Source organism: Varanus komodoensis, unplaced genomic scaffold (genome assembly GCF_004798865.1).
Source record: "Varanus komodoensis strain SLA01 unplaced genomic scaffold, ASM479886v1 scaffold15, whole genome shotgun sequence".
Classification (NCBI taxonomy): Eukaryota; Metazoa; Chordata; class Lepidosauria; order Squamata; family Varanidae; genus Varanus; species Varanus komodoensis.
This window is the reverse complement of record NW_025335440.1, coordinates 25,541,907-25,560,386: the sequence shown is the minus strand read 5'-3', so window position 1 is coordinate 25,560,386 and position 18,480 is coordinate 25,541,907. Positions and strand designations below refer to the sequence as shown.

Here is an 18,480-nt window from a genome sequence, read left to right as displayed (position 1 = left end):
CAATTCTTTATTGCATCCCACATAGAACAAACAGGTCAGTTTCTGTACAAAATAATACATGGTTACAAAACTGACATTAGAAAGGCTATATGCAGAAACTATATAGCCATTCTGGGAACATTTTAACCTCCCATGATACTCTGTCAATGATCTTAAAATGGTCATTTTTGACAAAGGAATTTTAAAGACACATCAGCCTGGAATTGTTGAAGTATACTGAGTGTTTTGATTACAGACAAATGTGTTTCAAACAACAACACTACATATGCTCTGGTAACCTCCCGGTTGAACTGATGTAACATGCTCTGCGTGGGGCTGCCCTTAAAGATGGTCCAGATACTTCAATTTGTTCAAAACAGATCTGCTAGATTGCTGTCGGGCTGGTCATTATTCTCATATAACACTGGTCCTCTATCAGCTTCACTGGCTTCCCACTGAAGTCTGGGCCCAATTTAAGGTGCTGGTATTGACCTATAAAGCCCTAAACTGCTTGGGACTAGGATACATAAAGGAACATCTTTTTCCCTACATGCCCTCCCATTCCTTAAGATCTGCAGCAGAGGCCCTGCTCCAGGAACCCTCCTTGAAAGAAGTTAAGAGAGAATATACTGGCAGGAGGGCCTTCTCTGTTGTGGTGGCCTGGCTAAGGAATGCGCTCCCCAGAGAGGTCTGCCTGGCACTGACTTTTTGGTGCCAGGTCAGCTGCTTTTTATTTTCCTGTAATTTTAATGTTTAAATATTTTAATCATGTTTTATGCTCAGTTGTGGATTATTATGGATTTATATGTATTTATTGGGTATTCTGTTTGTAAGCCATCCAGAGACACATAATATTTATTTATTTATTTATTTATTTATTTAGGAGACTTCAATGCATCCGGAGACACATAATATTTGTTTGTTTGTTTATTATTTATTTGACTTCTATGCTGCCCCATTCGCCGAAGCCTCGGGGTGGCTCACAACCATAAATAAACTTCAAAATAGAATAATATAAATTAACAATATAAATTAACAATATAATTTAAGTCACCCTGGCCAAAGAATAAAATGAATAAATAATATTAACAATTAAAATAACATTTGAATAAAAAGGTCTTCGCCTGGCGCCAAAAAACAAATAACGACTGCGCCAGGCGGACCTCTCTGGGGAGCGCATTCCATAGATTGGGCACCACCGCAGAGAAAGCCCTCCTTCGAGTACTCACCCTCCTAATTTCTTTCACGGAGGGTTCCTGGAGAAGGGCCTCTCCCGCAGATCTCAAGGGGCGGGTGGGTATATATGGACGTAAGCGCTCCTTCAGGTAACTGGGACCCAAGCCGTTTAGGGCTTTATAGGTCATCACCAACACCTTGAATTGGGCCCGGACTTCAATGGGAAGCCAGTGAAGTTGACAGAGGACTGGAGTCATGTGAACATAACGCCCAGTCCCCGTCAGCAGCCTGGAAGCTCTATTTTGAACCAATTGAAGTATCCGGACCATCTTCAAGGGTAGCCCCACGTAGAGCGCATTACAGAAGTCAAGTCGGGAAGTCACCAACGCGTGTGTCACTGTCGCCAGGCAGTCGTACTCCAGGTAGGGGCGCAGCTGATGGATCAGCCAAAGCTGAAAGAAAGTGCTCCTCACCACCGCTGTCACCTGAGCTTCCAGTGAAAACTCTGGGTCAAGGAGCACTCCCAAGCTGTGAACCCTGTCCCTAAGAGGGAGTGCAACCCCATTCAGGACTAGGTTCAGTTCACCCTCCCCGAAGCCCAATCCGCCAACCAGCAGGACCTCCGTCTTGTCTGGTTTGAGCTTCAGTTTATTGGTCCTCATCCAGCCCATTACCTCGGCCAGGCACTGGTTCAGCACAGCCACTGCCTCACCTGGATTGGTGGAAAATGAGAGGTAGAGCTGGGTATCATCAGCGTACTGGAGATTCTGCAGCCCACACCTCCTGATGACCTCTCCCAGCGGTTTCATGTAGACGTTAAACAGCAAAGGGGACAAAATGGATCCCTGCGGTACTCCATGGCATAGCTGCCATGGTGCAGAGCCATAGTCCCCCAGCACCACCTTCTGGAATCGGCCATTGAGATAGGAGCAGAACCACTGTAAAGCAGTGCCTCTGACCCCCAGTCCCGCTAGCCTATCCAGAAGAATACCATGGTCGATGGTACTGAAAGCCGCTGAGAGGTCCAGAAGAACCAACAGGGACGCACTCCCCGTCTCTCTCCCTGCACAGGTCATCGTACAGGGCGACCAAGGCAGATTCAGTACCGTACCCGGGTCTGAAGCTGGACTGAAATGGGTCCAGATAATCAGTTTCATCCAAGAGTGCTTGGAGTTGTCCCACCACCACCCGCTCCAACAGCAGCTATATTTTTTGCATTTCTGTTCCCTCTAACAACATGGTTTACATTCTCTTCCCCACCCCATATCAGTTTAATAGTTCAAGCATCTGATAAAGTGGGCTGTAGTACATGAAAGCTTATGCCAACATAAATTTGTCAGCCTTTAACATACTACAGACTCTTTTATGTTAAAATTGCCATAGTATTTCCTGCAAAGAGCAAAGTCATCTTTCTGCCTACTTTTCACATTCAACCCTAGCAGACTGTCATTATAGATTTAACTTGCTCCTATTGTTCTCTTAGACCTCTGATTTAATATATTCCTTAATGAATGGGGTGAGAAGCCTCTTTTAAGAAAAATCTACCTATGGACACTTCTGTGGAGATTTATGACTCAGCCAATCTCCATAGCAGTAGGGAATTAGCCAGGCAAAACTTGGTCAACAAATTGATTCATGCTGTTAGGGCACAATCCTATGCATGTTTAGATGGAAAAAAGTGCTATAAATCCTGGCATCCCTCCAGCCAGTCATACAGGTGGGGTCATGCTGGGAACTGTAGGGCTTTTTCCCCTGTCTAAACATGCATAAGCTGTTTAGATGTCCATCCTTAGTAACTTTTCACAACCATAGACTCAGAACTTGGGGATTTCTTAAGAAAACATTCAGACTAAACCCAAGCACATATCAATACTTTTGTTGTTGTATTTACTTGCCTGTCACATATTGCTTTGGGCTCTAAATTCAAGGAGTAAGCAACTGGACCAAAAACTCTGTTCATTCCATCCCCTCCTTGGTGCTTACACCCTAGTTCACTTACAAAGGTCAGTGGTTGTGCAACAGCAAAACCTTGTGGAAATCCAGGGCTCTACTCAGCAAAATGAGTAGGAAGGACTGCAAACACAAGGCTGATTTACCATGTTTTAAAGTAAGTGAAAGATTACACATTACCCTGTGAAAATAAGACCATCAGTCCAAAGTTTAAAATTCCCCAACTGCACCATTGAATACAGCAAGTTTTTCCAGTCCCAGTGACCTGCATATGTATTGGACTACACCTTGCAGCACCCACATCCAGCCCTTCTGGACATTTGGAGCTCACCAGATCTGGGAAGGCTGTATTAGCTTGCAAGTATATCTGAAACAGCAAAATGCGGTTCAGTATTATGTTTGCTAACCAGCATCTTAAACCACAGTTTTAAGCTGGTTTAAGACACTTGAGATATTGCAGCTTGGCTCTCCTTGGGATTACTGGTGTAGCAGGGTTAACATTTAATGTAATTCTTCACATTTAATGGCCCAATGGAAGAAAAATTAAGTCACAAGTGGTTATAGACAGTCACAAGCCATTAATACTCTTGCACTAAGCAAGAGCATGGACCCGATGGCCCTCAGGCCCCTTCCAATTCTACTATTCTACGGTTCTAGCTTATGACAAGGGCATCTCATTGCAGGAGTCAAGACCACCGCCTAAGCAGCGGTTGGAGGGGGGCAACATTCCTAAGAACAATACAATACAACACAACAAAGAGACTCAAAATCCGACTGTATGCATGACAGGAGCACAGCGCGTGTATCGCGCGCTCCCTCCTCACTCCCCGCCGCTGAACTCCTGCTCGCGTCTCGTCATCAGGCAGCGCGCAGGACGCCCTCTTTTTTCCCAGTATGCCCTGCGAGGCCGGCTCCGGAGTCGGCGGTGACTGTGGAGAACCGCGGGGAGAGCGCGGTGAAGGGCTGAGAGGCGAGAGAGTGACTGAGCGAGCGGGGGCGGAGCTTCGGCCGTCGCGGGGCCTCTCTCCCTTCGTCGCTCAGCTGAGGCGTCTGTTGCTGCTGGTGGTCCCCCTCCCCTCGCCCGAGGGTCAGGAGGGCGGGAGAACGAAGCTCGCCTCCTGCCTGCCCGCGCCGCCTCGGAAAGATGCCGCTCTTCACCAGCAACCCCTTCGACCAGGATGTGGGTGAGTCCGCGGAGGCCCGCACGGTCGCCCCAGCCTGGGCCCAAGCGACAGCAGTTCTCTTCATCCCCTCACCGGTCCCCTCCGTGGGGAGTAGCCGTTGCATCCCTAGGATATGACCCATTTCTTTTCCCCCGCCCCACCCGGATGCTGTCGGGTCTTGTGATCCTTTCTTCTTCCCATATGTTAGGTTAGGTGGGGCGTATGCTGTATCGCGTGCCTTTTTTAAAAAATTTAACCCGCAAGTTACCAAGAGAGGCCTGTGGCTAAGGTGCTAAACGAGACCCCTCCCTTTATTTTTAGCTTTTTTTATAGGGTAAAACGAAATTTAAAAACGAAGTGTTACTCTTAACCCCCCCTCAAAAAAAAAATAAAATAAAATTCAGCTTGCTTCTCTACTTTTCCCTGCCCTTTTGTACAACAACAAGGACAGGAGGGAATTCACCTTGCGGTTGACTAACCCAGGGTTGGCTTTATTAGCAAGTTAACTGTAGCTTTAATAAGGTGAACTGTAATAACAATATTAATGAACAAATCTCAGTATTTGATTCCTATATATATGTTCATATATATATTCCTATATATATGTTTGTTCAAAAGCATGAAATATAAGTAAACATAATGGTCCATCACTGTTTTTCTAGTTCTCATCTTAGTGTTTTTCTTCTATTTTCTCTGCCAGAAATTTCCCTTGGGTGCCTATCCAGCAGCTTTGCTATTGGAGCTGTTTTGGAATTACTGGATGGGAACATGTGCATTTAGTTTGTAATTTCAAGTTTTGGTGATCTCCCAGTATTTTAAATTGTAAACTCACTTGTGAAAAGCCAGTTGATATAAACTAGTTACTGCCTCATGTATATAGAAGACCTCATGCATGGTCTTCACGTGGAGGATTGTATAGGTGTTAGCATGTTTCCTTCTGGAACTGTGTAAAAGAGCTCTTGGGAAAGAGAGTAATTTAAATTGAGTGTCCAAAGGCTACTGGTAGAAAGAGTTAATGCTACATGAAGTATGTAATGTTAATGATGATAAAATGGGCCATGTGGACAGGCAGATACTTGGCTATAGCTTGCTGATAACAGAGGTTTAGCAAGGAAGCTTATCAGACATGAATTGAAATTATTTATGCTTCTGACGGGCTGGCTTCAATACTTACAAGCACAGTCATAAGTGCTTCATAGAACCATGTGGATGTTTGTCACAAGGCTGCACCTGTTAATAAGGGATAGTCTGAGAAGAACTGAAACAAAGTATGAATACAAAATGCAGCCTTTGTGTTCAATCTCTAGATGGAGAAATCAAGGGAGAACAGCTGTTCTCAGTGAGAGGGAATATAAAATGTTCAGAAAATAAGAACGGCCTTGTTCTGTCAAACCAAAGCAAGGGGCAATGAATTGCAAAGCACACACTTATATCCTCATGTTATTTTCCATTGGAAATTTCTGGGGAGAGATTAGGAACGGGCCTTGGGTGTGTGCAAACTCATGAATTCACTTCCATGCCACTCCTGCATTTTCCTCCCACATGGAAATATTAATCTGTCATGGTCAGAGGAGCTCCAAATAACTGGAAGTTCCAGGTTACAGTGTTTGCTTATTCCTCAGTAGGGACAAGGAAACTGAAGTGAATATATTTGTGCAAGTCTGAGGTTTGCCAATCTCAAAACAGGGTGGGATATAGTAAGAGTCTTACTAGGGCCAGTGCTTTGACATTCACAGACAGGTTAGGATGGAGATCATTATTTCATAATGTAGCTAAAATTCATGGCATAGAATTATCTGTGTTTGTTATGAATACATTGGACCTAGCAGTTATATCTGGTATAGATCACTAATGCTATTAGCATCCTTTCTCTAGTAATTCTATTAAATTTCAAAATTTGAAAAAAATAATAGGGTTCGGCTGTATCTTGTGTTAAGTTTGTTTTGTTTTTTAAGTATAAGTATTTCATCCTATTTTGAGATGTGACACTGCAGTCTGTGTTCCTGAATAAACTGGTTAGGAGTCAGTTCTATGGAAGACCAGAAGAAGTCATAGCTTTGTTATGGCTGTCTCGTTTCTTTAACGAAAAGAGCATTTGTGTTGGTGATGTGGAGGGGGCAGCAGTTTGTCTCTTGTTTGCTTCGTAGAGACTGTTGCTTTCCCCTGCAAATTATTTGTGTGATAAAACAAATTTAATCAATGAAAGAAGTACTTAGTGAACAGCAGCGGGTTTTGAAGGAGTGCTCTGCTCTGAAAATCCAGTGCAGAGATTATCTTCATCTGCCCTCCTTTCTGTTCCTTTTTTCATAGATGCATTTGGAGGATGTTATGGATAACTTATGTCTCTCCTTCTTGTCTATTTATCCCTCATTTGCATCCTCACCTGAGGTCAGAATTCCAACCTTGGGTAAGGAAGCTGCTGGGTTTTTTCTGCAGTCTTCTAAAGGGTGGGGGCAGGTTATTGCAAACTGTACATCTTATGGTTTATGAGATGCTCCCCTGAGGTCCATAAATTATACCCTTGTTAGATCACCAGTTTGAAGGCAGAGTCTTTTAAAACATATTTTTTTCAGTGAGCTCTTGGATTTACATTTTCTGCCATGTGATTAGTTAACTTAATAGGCATTATTTAGGTTTCTTTAAATGAGGGATACCAGCAGTTCTGGTAATACCGTAGCCAGTAACCCATCCGTCTGTCCTTCTTCCTTCCACTATTATACTTCCCACTCTCTTGGTGTTCATCAGACTTTTCAAGCCACAGAAACTGAATTGCATTCAAGTCATAAAGACTCATGTATCTTATTCAGGGGTCTTCACTGATTTTTATTTTTAAAATGGTAGCCATTGTGGTGTAGAAGTTAGCATGTTGGATCAGGGGTATGGGTGTTCTGGGTTTTAGCCCCCACATTCCTGCTGACTTTGGGCCAGTCAGAGCCTTTCAGCCTGACCTATCTCACAGGGTAGCTGTGAGGATAAAATTGAGAAAAAAAAAGGATAATGGAAACCACAAGGATAATGGAAACCTTGAAAGGAAAAAAGATGGGACATAAATAAAATAAAACTAAAATGATCATTTAAACAGCAATAAAATATTTACAATGAATTTTCATTGTAAGAAATCATCTTGTTATGGATTTCAATGTTGTAGATAACCAGTGGTTGGTTCCGTTACAACTGAATGCAAATACCATTTCTTGTGCTACTGGAGATAAAGCTACAGTGCTTTACCTTACCTGAAGCATGAACCAGTGAGAATTCATAGCAGAATCACTATAGTACAGCCCGGAAACTTTCAAAGTGTAGAGAGACAAGTGCTTTCTTCTTAGTTTCACTTGTGAGGTGTAGGAGATGTGATGGACCATATGTTTATTTTCAGTGAGGATGTTATATACAAGCAACAAACTTGGATGTAAAAGCTGGTGTTTAATATTCAAGTTCCAGAGCTTCCAGAGCTCTAGAAAGGCTTATTCATGTGCTAATTTAAAATACTTTTAACTCACCATTTCAGACTGTCTTGAAGCTTTTCACACGATGTCAATGGTATAGTACAGGCATATAATGTATGAAATGCAAATTGAAAGATAAGTACAGGAGAGGCAAGATTGTGAGAATGAGAAGAGTGCTGAACAATAGATTCCTTGGCAGAGAAGGTTGTGTAGAGCTGTTGCCATCACCTGCCTCCTGAGATCTTGCTTCCCCATCTTCCTGCCATTTTATAGGGATTTAGATAGCAGAAAACAACTCAGCTATCATGTATTGAACCTATTTTATGGCTAGCATAAATTGTGGTAATATTAATGTCAGTGTAAACTTATGCAAATTAGTTTTTAAATGACAGTTCTTATGATGTAGTCACATTGATTGCACCTTTGATACTTATGAGCCCCCAGACTCAGAGGCTTAACAAGCATCTAAGGCAGCTCGAGAAACAGCAGAAGCAATCTGTATCTCCTGCTGTGCATTTTAGCTGGACAACCAGTTTTGACAGTTTAGCTCAGTTACTGGAAGGACAGGGAAGATGGGGAGAGTGCTTTCCACATCAGCTGCAGTTGGGAAAGGGATTCTCAGCTCCAAAGTCAGGCAACTGTTTTTGATCTAAGAATCTGAGTTATCTTATGCCACCTGCCGTCACTCAGTTGATATCTAGAAGCTATAGGATTGCACTTTCAATCACACCTAATTGTCCACCTGTGTCTTTATAAATACCATTAAATTTTATTTCAAGTTTGCAATACATTACTTCATGTGGTACCCCCAGTTTAAGGAGGATTTCTCATAATAGGACAAATTATGACAAATGATTATCATTTTAAGATGTGTTCAGGGAAGAGGCCAAAGCTCAGAGGTAGAATGTTCCAGGTTCAGGCCCAGGCATCTTAAGTCGAAATGATCAAGTAGTAGAAGATGGAAACGGCCTGTATTAGAGGCACGAAGGAAGCACTGCCAAAAAGGGTAAACTGTACTGGACCAGATTCAGCAGTAGTTTGACTCAGTATTAGAGAGTTTTATTTGTCTACATGCTGCTATGTGTATAAAACTCAAATACACGACAATTTGTTACCAATAGAGCAGATCAAATTTCCTTAGACTGAATGCCATGCATGTCTCTTTTGCTTATTATACTGTAATCTGCTCTGTGTCTTAGTAAGAGGACAGTTTCAAACTGAAGTACAGTGCACAAATTAACTACCTTGAAAGTCTAACAAATAATGAGACAGCTTTCTGGCTTGTCTCTTTTCTCAGACTCTTTTTTCTGTTTCTGAATTTTTAGTTAGAAGTGCTATCTCAAATGATGGTGGTAAGAAAGAATAGGGTTGGAAAGAATATGGTGGGGGCGCATAATGGTCAGCCAGATGTTCCTTAAAGAACCAAAGCTATGCAGGAGTGTATCTGAGTTGTTTGGAAAGTATTCTGATCAGCTGATATTTAAAAAAAATCTGAATGGATTCATAATCAAAAATAGTTCTGTGGATTGCAGAAGTAGCAACTCTAAATTTAACTTGATAGCAGATACCTGATTTCTCTATAGACAGAAATGAAGATCCAAACCACTAAGCAAACCAAATCCTAAAATTAGCATCAGCTTATTTCTTTTTGGGGAATCCCTCTTTTTAAAATGTGTGGTTAGGATTCTTTGTTGTCCATATGGTACCAGGCAACGCTGATTCACCTTTTACAAACCCTGATGCTCTAGGGAAGCAGCAATGCAAACCTTTAGTTAATCATTCACCACTTGTACTTAACATATATACTGACATATAAGAAAACCCTTGAAATTGAAAATAGTGAGGCAAAAAACAGGTATGCTAGGTGAAAAAAACCATTATATTATAGTCATTGTTTTAAAATGGAATAGATAATAGAGACAATTGTATTTATGAGCTTGTTTTTATTAATAATGATTTTTAAAATGCTTACTGGTACAGGGGAAGCTCATCCTGCATTGTGTTAGGTGGTGATGCAGCTGCAGGCCTAGTCCTGAATCTGGCACCCACCCAGCCCTCACTGTGGGACTGTGCACCATTCAAGGCTGGCAGCGGCTGGGAAGGAGAGTGTTCCCCACATGGCTGTCTGTGGAGAGCCACAGCACTGCCCATGTAGGCCTTCTCTCTCTTGTTTCCCCCAGACCTCTAGCTGTCCTTACGGACCAATCCCAGCCAGCTAGTCCCCTTGCAGGCTACCATTGGCCTTGTTCTTTACAAAACCTTCTCAAGTGAAATCAGAGGGAACATGACCGTTAGCTAGAATATGGTAATGTGACATCACAGGAATCCAGAAGCATCTGGCTCCATGAAACTGAAAATAGCAAAGCAAAAATTGGGTTGTCTTATATGCTCAATATGACAAACACCAGAAAAATAGCTCAAAATATTGACCTTGTCTTTATGTGTGAATGACCTTATATAGCATATATGGTATGCTGGATGATATAACATTGCCCAGGTTTTTCCAACTTGATTCCCTCTGATGTGTTCGAGTACAATTCCCATAATTCCCCACACATGTGATTCCTAGATCACAGCAGATTGGGGAAGAACATCTGGTTGGCTGGAGGAACAAAGATGCAGGAACCTATTGACAGTTAGCAAGCAAAGAACTAATATGCTGACAGAGACTCATCTATTTGATTGCAGTTTAGCTCTGCTAAGTTTGTTTGAGCATCTTCAGTTTCACTGTCATTAGTTTGTTTCATTCAAGTCCCACTCAAGTCTCACATACTTGCTTAAGGATACTCAACTGAAAAGCATTAATTGCAATTTTGAAGTTGTCAGATTTACCTAATACTTCATATGCAATTGACATACATTCATTTTTCCTACTGAACTTAGGGATCCCAAAACTTTCTCTGTTGTATCATTGCTTTAAATCTTTTTTTCCATGTCAGGCATGGTATATTTTAAGAAGTCATGATTCAATTTTGTTTTGTTTTGTTAGCTGAATACTCTGATAGTAGGATAAGCAAAATCCATGGACCTGTTCAGCCACTTAAGACTGTCTCCCTTCTTAGAAAAGCCCATCTTTCCACAGCATGACTATCCTGTACTTCTGTTGTACAGTGGCATTGGAGATGCCTTCTAGGTCAAGATGACCTATAGGCCCTAAATTGAGTGGCTCTACATTCATGTAATTAAGCATGCTTACAACAGAAATATTTTTTTAAAGAAAAACTGCATGGAAGCATAACACTGAAAAATTACCATTCTTTCTGTTGCTGCAAATTCTTTATAACTGTTGAAAACTGAAAGATAGTGTGACCTTTCTTTCCCATCTTTGGAGGTACTTCTGGTTTTGCTGATCAGTGAGACAAAACTCTGAACTAAGTTTCAGAGCAAAGATGAAGCAAGTACATGATAAAGTAGTTTATTACTGGCTTGCAAGATGTACAGGACCGGCTGTAGCAGAAATGTGTTGACTTGACAAGGCAATGTGTTAATGTCTTGAGTAATGAGACCCTGCTATTGAACATGTTCACAGTCTTGGATACTACAAGTGTGTTAATTTTTTTTAGAGTTCGTGTAGCACTTCGCTTTACCTGATTTTGATATCCTTAGGCCTGCACCTAAGAATACTTTAACATAACAAATTAAAAATAGAATGACCATATTGATATAAGTATTTCATTCTGTGTGCAATGTTGATACTGAATTTTCATTTGTGTTCTAAAGTTCACTACAAGTCTTTGTGTGTGTTTTAAGAGAAAGCAACCAGTGAAATGAATACTGCTGAAGACTGGGGGCTCATCTTGGATATTTGTGATAAAGTTGGGCAGTCACGGACAGGGTAAGTGTACATTTCCTATTCAGTTAAGGTCTTTATTTTATTTGAAAGGATAATTTATTTCCGTTTTTTTAATAATTTATATTCTGTCATATTTTAAATGACATATTTAAAATCTATTAGTTTAAAATGTTATTGACATCAAATTAATCTGTAGTGATTTTATGAATATGTTTTGATTTAAACTACTGGTCTCCTACATTTGTACTATATCTTGAGTTTAGCCCTTAAGGCTATTTTTATAATCAGCTAAATAGTGTGTGTTACTTCAGCTATTACTTTTTGTTTAGATGGCATCATTTTAGCCAATTACCCACTTTGTGGGTTTCTTGTCTGTTGCTTAGTTCTGCTTGGTGTTTCTTGCAGACTTAAAATTTGGGCTCTGTGAATCAATCTTGGCATAGTTATGGAATGCGCTCCCCAGAGAGGTCCGCCTGGCGCCGTCGTTATTTGTTTTTCGGCGCCAGGCTAAGACCTTTTTATTTAAGCAACATTTTAAATGCTAAATACAATTGAATTTTATCTGGCCAGGGCGGCTTATTTTATAATGTGAGTTTTAATCAAGATTATTTTATATGGATTTTAACTTGTTTTATCTATGTTGTAAGCCGCCCCGAGGCTTCGGCGAATGGGGCGGCATAAAAATGTTTTAATAAATAAATAAATAAATAAATAGTTCAGTATTTTTATGAGGAGTCTCCTTTAGTTTGGAAGTTGAACTTGTGACCTTCAGGTCCCTTCCAGTCTTGTGGACTAATTTGAACTTTTCTCACTGTACAGTATATGTAAGACTTCTCTTAAATAAACCTTTAAATTGTTAACTGTGTATTATTTTTTTAACTAAAAGTAGTTTTAAAAATAGTTACCAGACAAAAAATGTGGACTGAATTTTGTGTTGCAGAATAATTCAAATGTACTTTACTAATATATTGCTGTACATGCCAGTTCTTCCAGTGCTATCTTAACAGATCCAGTGATAATAAAACTGGATTATTTGCCTTATTTGAGTTTTTTTTCCAGTCAGCTGCATGTATTAATGCTTGTAAAATAACAAAAAGTAAGCTGTTGTTCCAAATTGTGTGCTTTCTGATGATTTTTATGGACAATTTGTTAACAGTTTCCTACCCTAGAATAATACAAGTTCACAGTTTTGTACAGTGTGAAATGATCATGATATATAGCAGCATTTTCTATAATTAGTAGTGCTAAGTATGATGCAGGGGTTTGTAAAACACAGCCACCAAATATAGATTACTCAGCACTGTAGGGTAACTTAACCTAGAGTTTCCTATAAGCACTGGTAGCTAGATACCAATGCTTGATATAAAAATGAAATCCTTCACTAAATAAAAATGAAATCTTAAATATAAATATTAATAGTAAATGTTAACTTATATTAATCACCATTACATGAAAATTCCTCATGGATATCTTCAAAAGGAAGGATGCTATTAGTTGGTGAAAGCATGACACATTTAGCATCTTTTCACATAGCAGTTATGCATATTTGCATTTCTATACTTCAAAGAATACAACCACTATTTACTTCCTATACACACAAGTATATGTGTTAATGAGTCACTATTTGAGTTGTGAAAGCTGGACCATAAGGAAGTCTGAGCGCAGAAGAATTGAGGCCTTTGAATTGTGGTGCTGGAGGAGACTGTGTGAGTCCCTTGGACTGCAAGGCGATCAAACCAGTCAGTCCTAAAGATCAACCCTGACTGCTCTTTAGAAGGCCAGATACTAAAGATGAAACTCAAATACTTTGGCCACCTAATGAGAAGGAAGGACTCGCTGGAGAAGAGCCTAATGCTGGGAACAATAGATGGCAAAAGAAGAAGGGGACGGCAGAAAATGAGGTGGCTGGATGGAGTCACTGAAGCAGTTGGTGTGAGCTTAGGTGGACTCCGGGGGATGGCGAGGACAGGAAGGCCTGGAGGAATGTTGTCCTTGGGGTCGCGATGGGTCGGACACGACTTCGCAACTAACAACAACAACATTTGAACTACAGTTGACTTTTTGGCTGCTAAAACCATCTGTAGTTAAACATGGACATTCAGCTTGTATGTAGAATAACAAATGTGGGTCCGAGGGGGGCTTTAACCAAAGGTCTCACGTGCACTCAGATTTATATATTACAATCTTTAAGATAATGTGAAATGGCTATTTCCAAAAATGGAAAAATCAGCTCACATATGTATTACTATTACATCAGATTTATACCCAGCCTTACTTCCTCTTACAAGAATCCCAAGGCGTCAGAAAATTAGGGGCAAAGAATTGAAACACATGAGTTGACTGTTAGTACATCATACCCTGCTTTTTGAGTTGCTAAAGTTCATGAATGTGTCAAGTATTTATATATTTATTTAATTTTATATGCCACTTACTAATCCTAGAGGAGTCTCTAGGCAGCTTACAGTCAGCAATTAATATTACAGATATGAAAAACCACTAAAAACAATAAAAGTCATGCCAGGACACCTCATTTTTCTAACCCTAACCTAGTGATGATGAACCTTTTGGAGACCGAGTGCCCAAACTGCAACCCAAGACCCACACTACAATAAAACCTGAAAATTGAGGTTTTAGTTTAGAAAAAACAACTCACAGCCAGTCCAAGTATCCCTCTCCCTCCCTCCCTCCCTCCCTCCCTCCCTCCCTCCCTCTCTCTCTCTCTCTCTCTCTCTCCTTGGCAGCGCACTGACTGGCCATGCGAAAGCTTGGACACGTTGTGGCTAATGAGTTGTGGCTTGTGACATCATTGCCTGGCAGCGCTACTCCTTTCCGAGCATGCGCATGACCCCTATGTGCAATGTTATCTGATGCTCGGCTGCTGGGGCAACTTGGCTCTGTGTGCCCGTTGCAGCATGCGTACCATAGGTTCGCCACCACTGCACTATACAAATCTATCTATTTTACTTTAGAAAGCTTTCCAGAAAGCATTCTGATTCCAAATATTCTGGAAACCCGCATCACTGGGGTGTGCATATTAAACACTTTTTTGTAATGAATGCTTGTGTTTTGAGAACAAAAACATGTAAAGTGAAGTCCTTATGGTTGAAGAGCCAGTGTGGCATACTGGTTAGAGTATTGGAACAAGACTCACAAGATCTAGCTTCTAGTTCTCATTCAGCCATGAAAATCACAGAGTTACTCTGGGCTACTCATAGACTGCCTAGCCTAAAGTTGAAAATGAAATGGAGGACAACCCAGATGGTCCATAGCAGAGTAATCAACTTAAGAACAGTAATTCCAACTTTGAAATTTTGAGAGCAGGTGTAGTGACATGGTTAGAGGACTGGGCTGTGATTTTGGTATCTGGATTCTAGACCCTGCTCAGCCATGGAGCTAACTGGGTGACTTTGGGCCGTCACAAAATCTCAGTCCAACTTAACCACACAGGGATGGTGCTGCAAGGATAAAACAGTGATGAGAACTTTGGAAGCCATCCTGTATTCTTTGCAAGAGGAAGAAAGAGTGTATACATGTGACATAATATACGTATTGTGATTGGCATGCATTCATTTTTACTATTTTTGGTGCCAGGTTAAAACCTTTTTATTTAATCGTTATTTTAAAAATTAGTAATTTTATTGTTTACAGTTTTTATTATATTTGGTTTTGATTGAATTTAGTTGTTTTTGGTATTGATCATTTTATTGTACTGTTCTACCAATTGTTTATGGTTTGCTTTTAATCATGTAAGCCATCCTGAGACACAATAGTGAAGGACGGCATACAGATGTTTTAAATGAATGAATGCTTGTGGAAAAAATAAAGCACTGGAAAATTCTCAATTTTGGAAAAGTTTTCCACTCCACATCACTGGCATTGGCTCTGTCTTATCAGCCAGTTTACCAGCAGGCCTAACTAAAAGTAAGAGATAGAGAATGACTGAGGAACCTTGGGCACTGTGACTGTAGTGAGACATTGATGTGGAAATGGATATGTTGAGGAGAAAAGGAAAAGAATTCATTTTTTTTTTTTTTTTTTTTTTTTTTTGGCCAGTGGATTTACCTTTGTTTTCTATCAGTTAGGACAGTCTTTTCCAATCTGTGGCTTCCAGGTCTTTGGGGCTATAGTTCCCAAACTATTTGCTGTACTGCCTGACCATTTCTGACCATTTGCTGTACTGCCTGGGGCTGATGGAAGCTGTAACTGGAGAGCACCAGATTCAGTGTTTAACAGGGACTATTCTGTGCAGAGGGTATCAAAATTCCATGATCAGGCAGATATGGCCTAACCTAGTGGTTTTTCTAGTTTTGTAGTGGCTTTTGCAAGAAGCACCAGCAACACCTTAGGTGATCTTGGAGCTGGTGGTATACAACAGGACTTCTTGCTGCTAGAGAACAGGCAACTAGTGTTATAAACTCTCTTATATAACCAGTTATTGGGGAATGACTTATCTAGAGCACAGTAGTCATTAAAGGAGGGGAAAAAATTAAAACTGCTGTATCGTAAGAGGCATCTGCTGCTTGCTAAGTAGCTGATGCAAGGACTTAATATTCTTTCATCTGAGTAATGTTCTACTTTCTTATTAGCATTATAGTTTGTCAATATATTTTTAAAAGCTTTTTGTCTTATTTGTTAGGCCTAAGGACTGTCTTCGGTCTATTATGAAGCGAGTTAACCACAAGGATCCTCATGTTGCTATGCAAGCATTGACAGTATGTTGACAGTATGTTCTTTTAAAACATAGCTTTGTTTAATAAGTTCAACTCCAAGTATAAAATACTTAAACTCTGATTCTTTTCCTCTGTTTAGCTTCTTGGAGCTTGTGTCTCAAATTGTGGTAAAATATTTCATTTAGAAGTATGTTCAAGAGATTTTGCTAGTGAAGTAAGCAACGTGCTAAATAAGGTAATATATCATAAGCATCTTAAATTTACTTATAAAGTTGACTGTTTAAATAATATATTAAAGTAGGCCAGAAGGTAGAAGAAGCCTCGCAAAGATAAAGTTTATACACACAGACAAACTGATGATCAGGATTTCAAGAGGATAGCTATATTGTCTCTAGCTGTGAATACATTGTGTTGTGGTGACTTTATTATCATGCCTGCAAATGTTGATGTCATAATAAAGGACTTGGTCTTTAAGGTACTACAGCTACCTTTTGTTATGGCAATAAGTTATTAGAAGCAATTATATAATCAGAATGGTCTGCCTCCTGCTTTCTTAACCCCTTACTATCAGCAGCATGAACTTGAGCTATGTTAGGCTGGATGAATTTCCAGAGAAAGTGATCTCATAGTTGTGAGGATATCGCTTTATTCTTGTTATTTGAATGCAGTATTTAAATAGTATTCTCATCTTAGATGGTAAGACTAAGAGGAGTAACAGTAAAATATAGCTTCTATGCTATATGGCATTTGAACAGTTTTACAGCTAATTTGAATTGTGTCCTGAAACAAATCTTACATTTTTGGCTATATCTACCTGGTAGTTTGAATATGCATGCTATGGAAGGAGCTATTAATGGTTTTAAGGTGTAGGTGGGATTCTAAAATGATTTGAGGTACATAGGAACTAAAATAGGCATGCAATTTGTGTTGCTTCTGGTGGTTTCTGTGTAGAAAAGACATAGGATTGGATCTAGGCTAAATTATTAAGTCTCATTGATTTTAATTCAGCCTGTCCCATTATTTTAAAGAGGATCCAACCCATAAAGATTTCCTTAAATTATGTATTAATGTTCTTTTTCACAGGGCCATCCAAAGGTTTGTGAAAAATTAAAAGCACTCATGGTGGAATGGACAGATGAATTTAAGAATGATCCTCAACTTAGTCTGATATCTGCTATGATAAAGAATCTTAAGGATCAAGGTGTTATGTTTCCAGTCATTGGTTCACAGGTAAAAAGCTGATATACAAAAAGTAACAACAGATCTCACAAAAAATCTAGCTATAGGAGATGGCATATAATACCAAGAATTACAAATTATCACACCCTTGTTCAGTTGCTTAAGTATAGTTGTGGTTTGTTTGTTCTCATACCATAGTTCAGAGAAATGCACAGCTAACTTTGTGAAGTTTGCTGCTCTTCTGTTAAAAAAAATATCCTGTCTTGTGAAACAGACGTGCACTACTCATTTCTCCTCTGTTGTCCAGGTGTTATCCCATGGGATCCTGTAGTAAAACCAATCCATTTCTTCTTCCCTGCCACCACTTTTTTGGTTCCTTGTGGCCTTTTACCTCTGTAATTCTTTTGCTGCCACTTCCTCCTCCCCCCTCCCCCCTCCTATTATTATTATCACCACCACCACCACCCTTGGAGTGGCTGTTAGATCTTTTTCCTCCGCATCATTATGCTTGCTTTCTTTTTCTTGGGGAGGGGTCAAAATTTATTTTTAGCTGTACATGTGCAGCTGCAGGCATTTGCATGTTGCAAGTACATGAATCTGAAACTCAAGTGAGCTGTTTCTAGGTGGAGGGGTGGGATGATGTATTTGCTGTCAAAGTGCAACAGGAACTAGGCATTGCTCCAAAGTGGCTCAAATAAGCTCTTTTGCTGTTTGCTTTCTCTTGACAGCTGTCAAAAGTCAAGCTGTCAAGAGCCAAAGGTTCCAAGTAATCTTCACTCATGAAAAGGAGTTGGTGTGATTTACAGCCACTCCATGGCAAGATCCTTGCATTTTTCCCAAGAGTCTTCAGAGTAAACCACATTTTGCACCTTTTATCAAGATTCTAATTTTGCAAGAATAAGTTTGAAGTGCAACACATTTGTGGGGATCTGAAAACAGCTCTTGATAACAGTTGGTAGAGGAGGAAGCCCATGCCAGCTACTCCTTCACTGGCTGCTGGACTTTATTGACAAGGGAATCTGCTGTCCAGGTTTAAAGGACACCTCGTGGGTAAAACAAATTCTGGTACAGCCATGGGGTTTTCCACATAGCTTGTCTGAAGAAAACAAGCTACTGTGGGTGAA

The 18,480-nt window shown here is 40.2% G+C and overlaps 1 protein-coding gene across 3 annotated transcripts in view; it reads left to right on the top strand.

Annotated features, from left to right (window-relative positions):
* The first annotated feature begins 4,027 nt into the window (after positions 1-4,027).
* The window catches only part of STAM (signal transducing adaptor molecule), a 32,180-nt gene continuing 17,727 nt past the window's right edge, over positions 4,028-18,480 (top strand). The window contains exons 1-5 of one of the 3 annotated variants that reach the window (XM_044424794.1): positions 4,028-4,289; positions 11,465-11,549; positions 16,144-16,219; positions 16,317-16,412; positions 17,261-17,407. In XM_044424794.1, the coding sequence (XP_044280729.1) occupies positions 4,250-4,289; positions 11,465-11,549; positions 16,144-16,219; positions 16,317-16,412; positions 17,261-17,407 (444 nt within the window). In that variant the 5' untranslated portion in view covers positions 4,028-4,249. Of the gene's footprint in view, positions 4,290-11,464; positions 11,550-16,143; positions 16,231-16,316; positions 16,413-17,260; positions 17,408-18,480 lie in introns of those variants that run through there. The other 2 variants (XM_044424795.1, XM_044424796.1) reach the window with 2 other exon arrangements.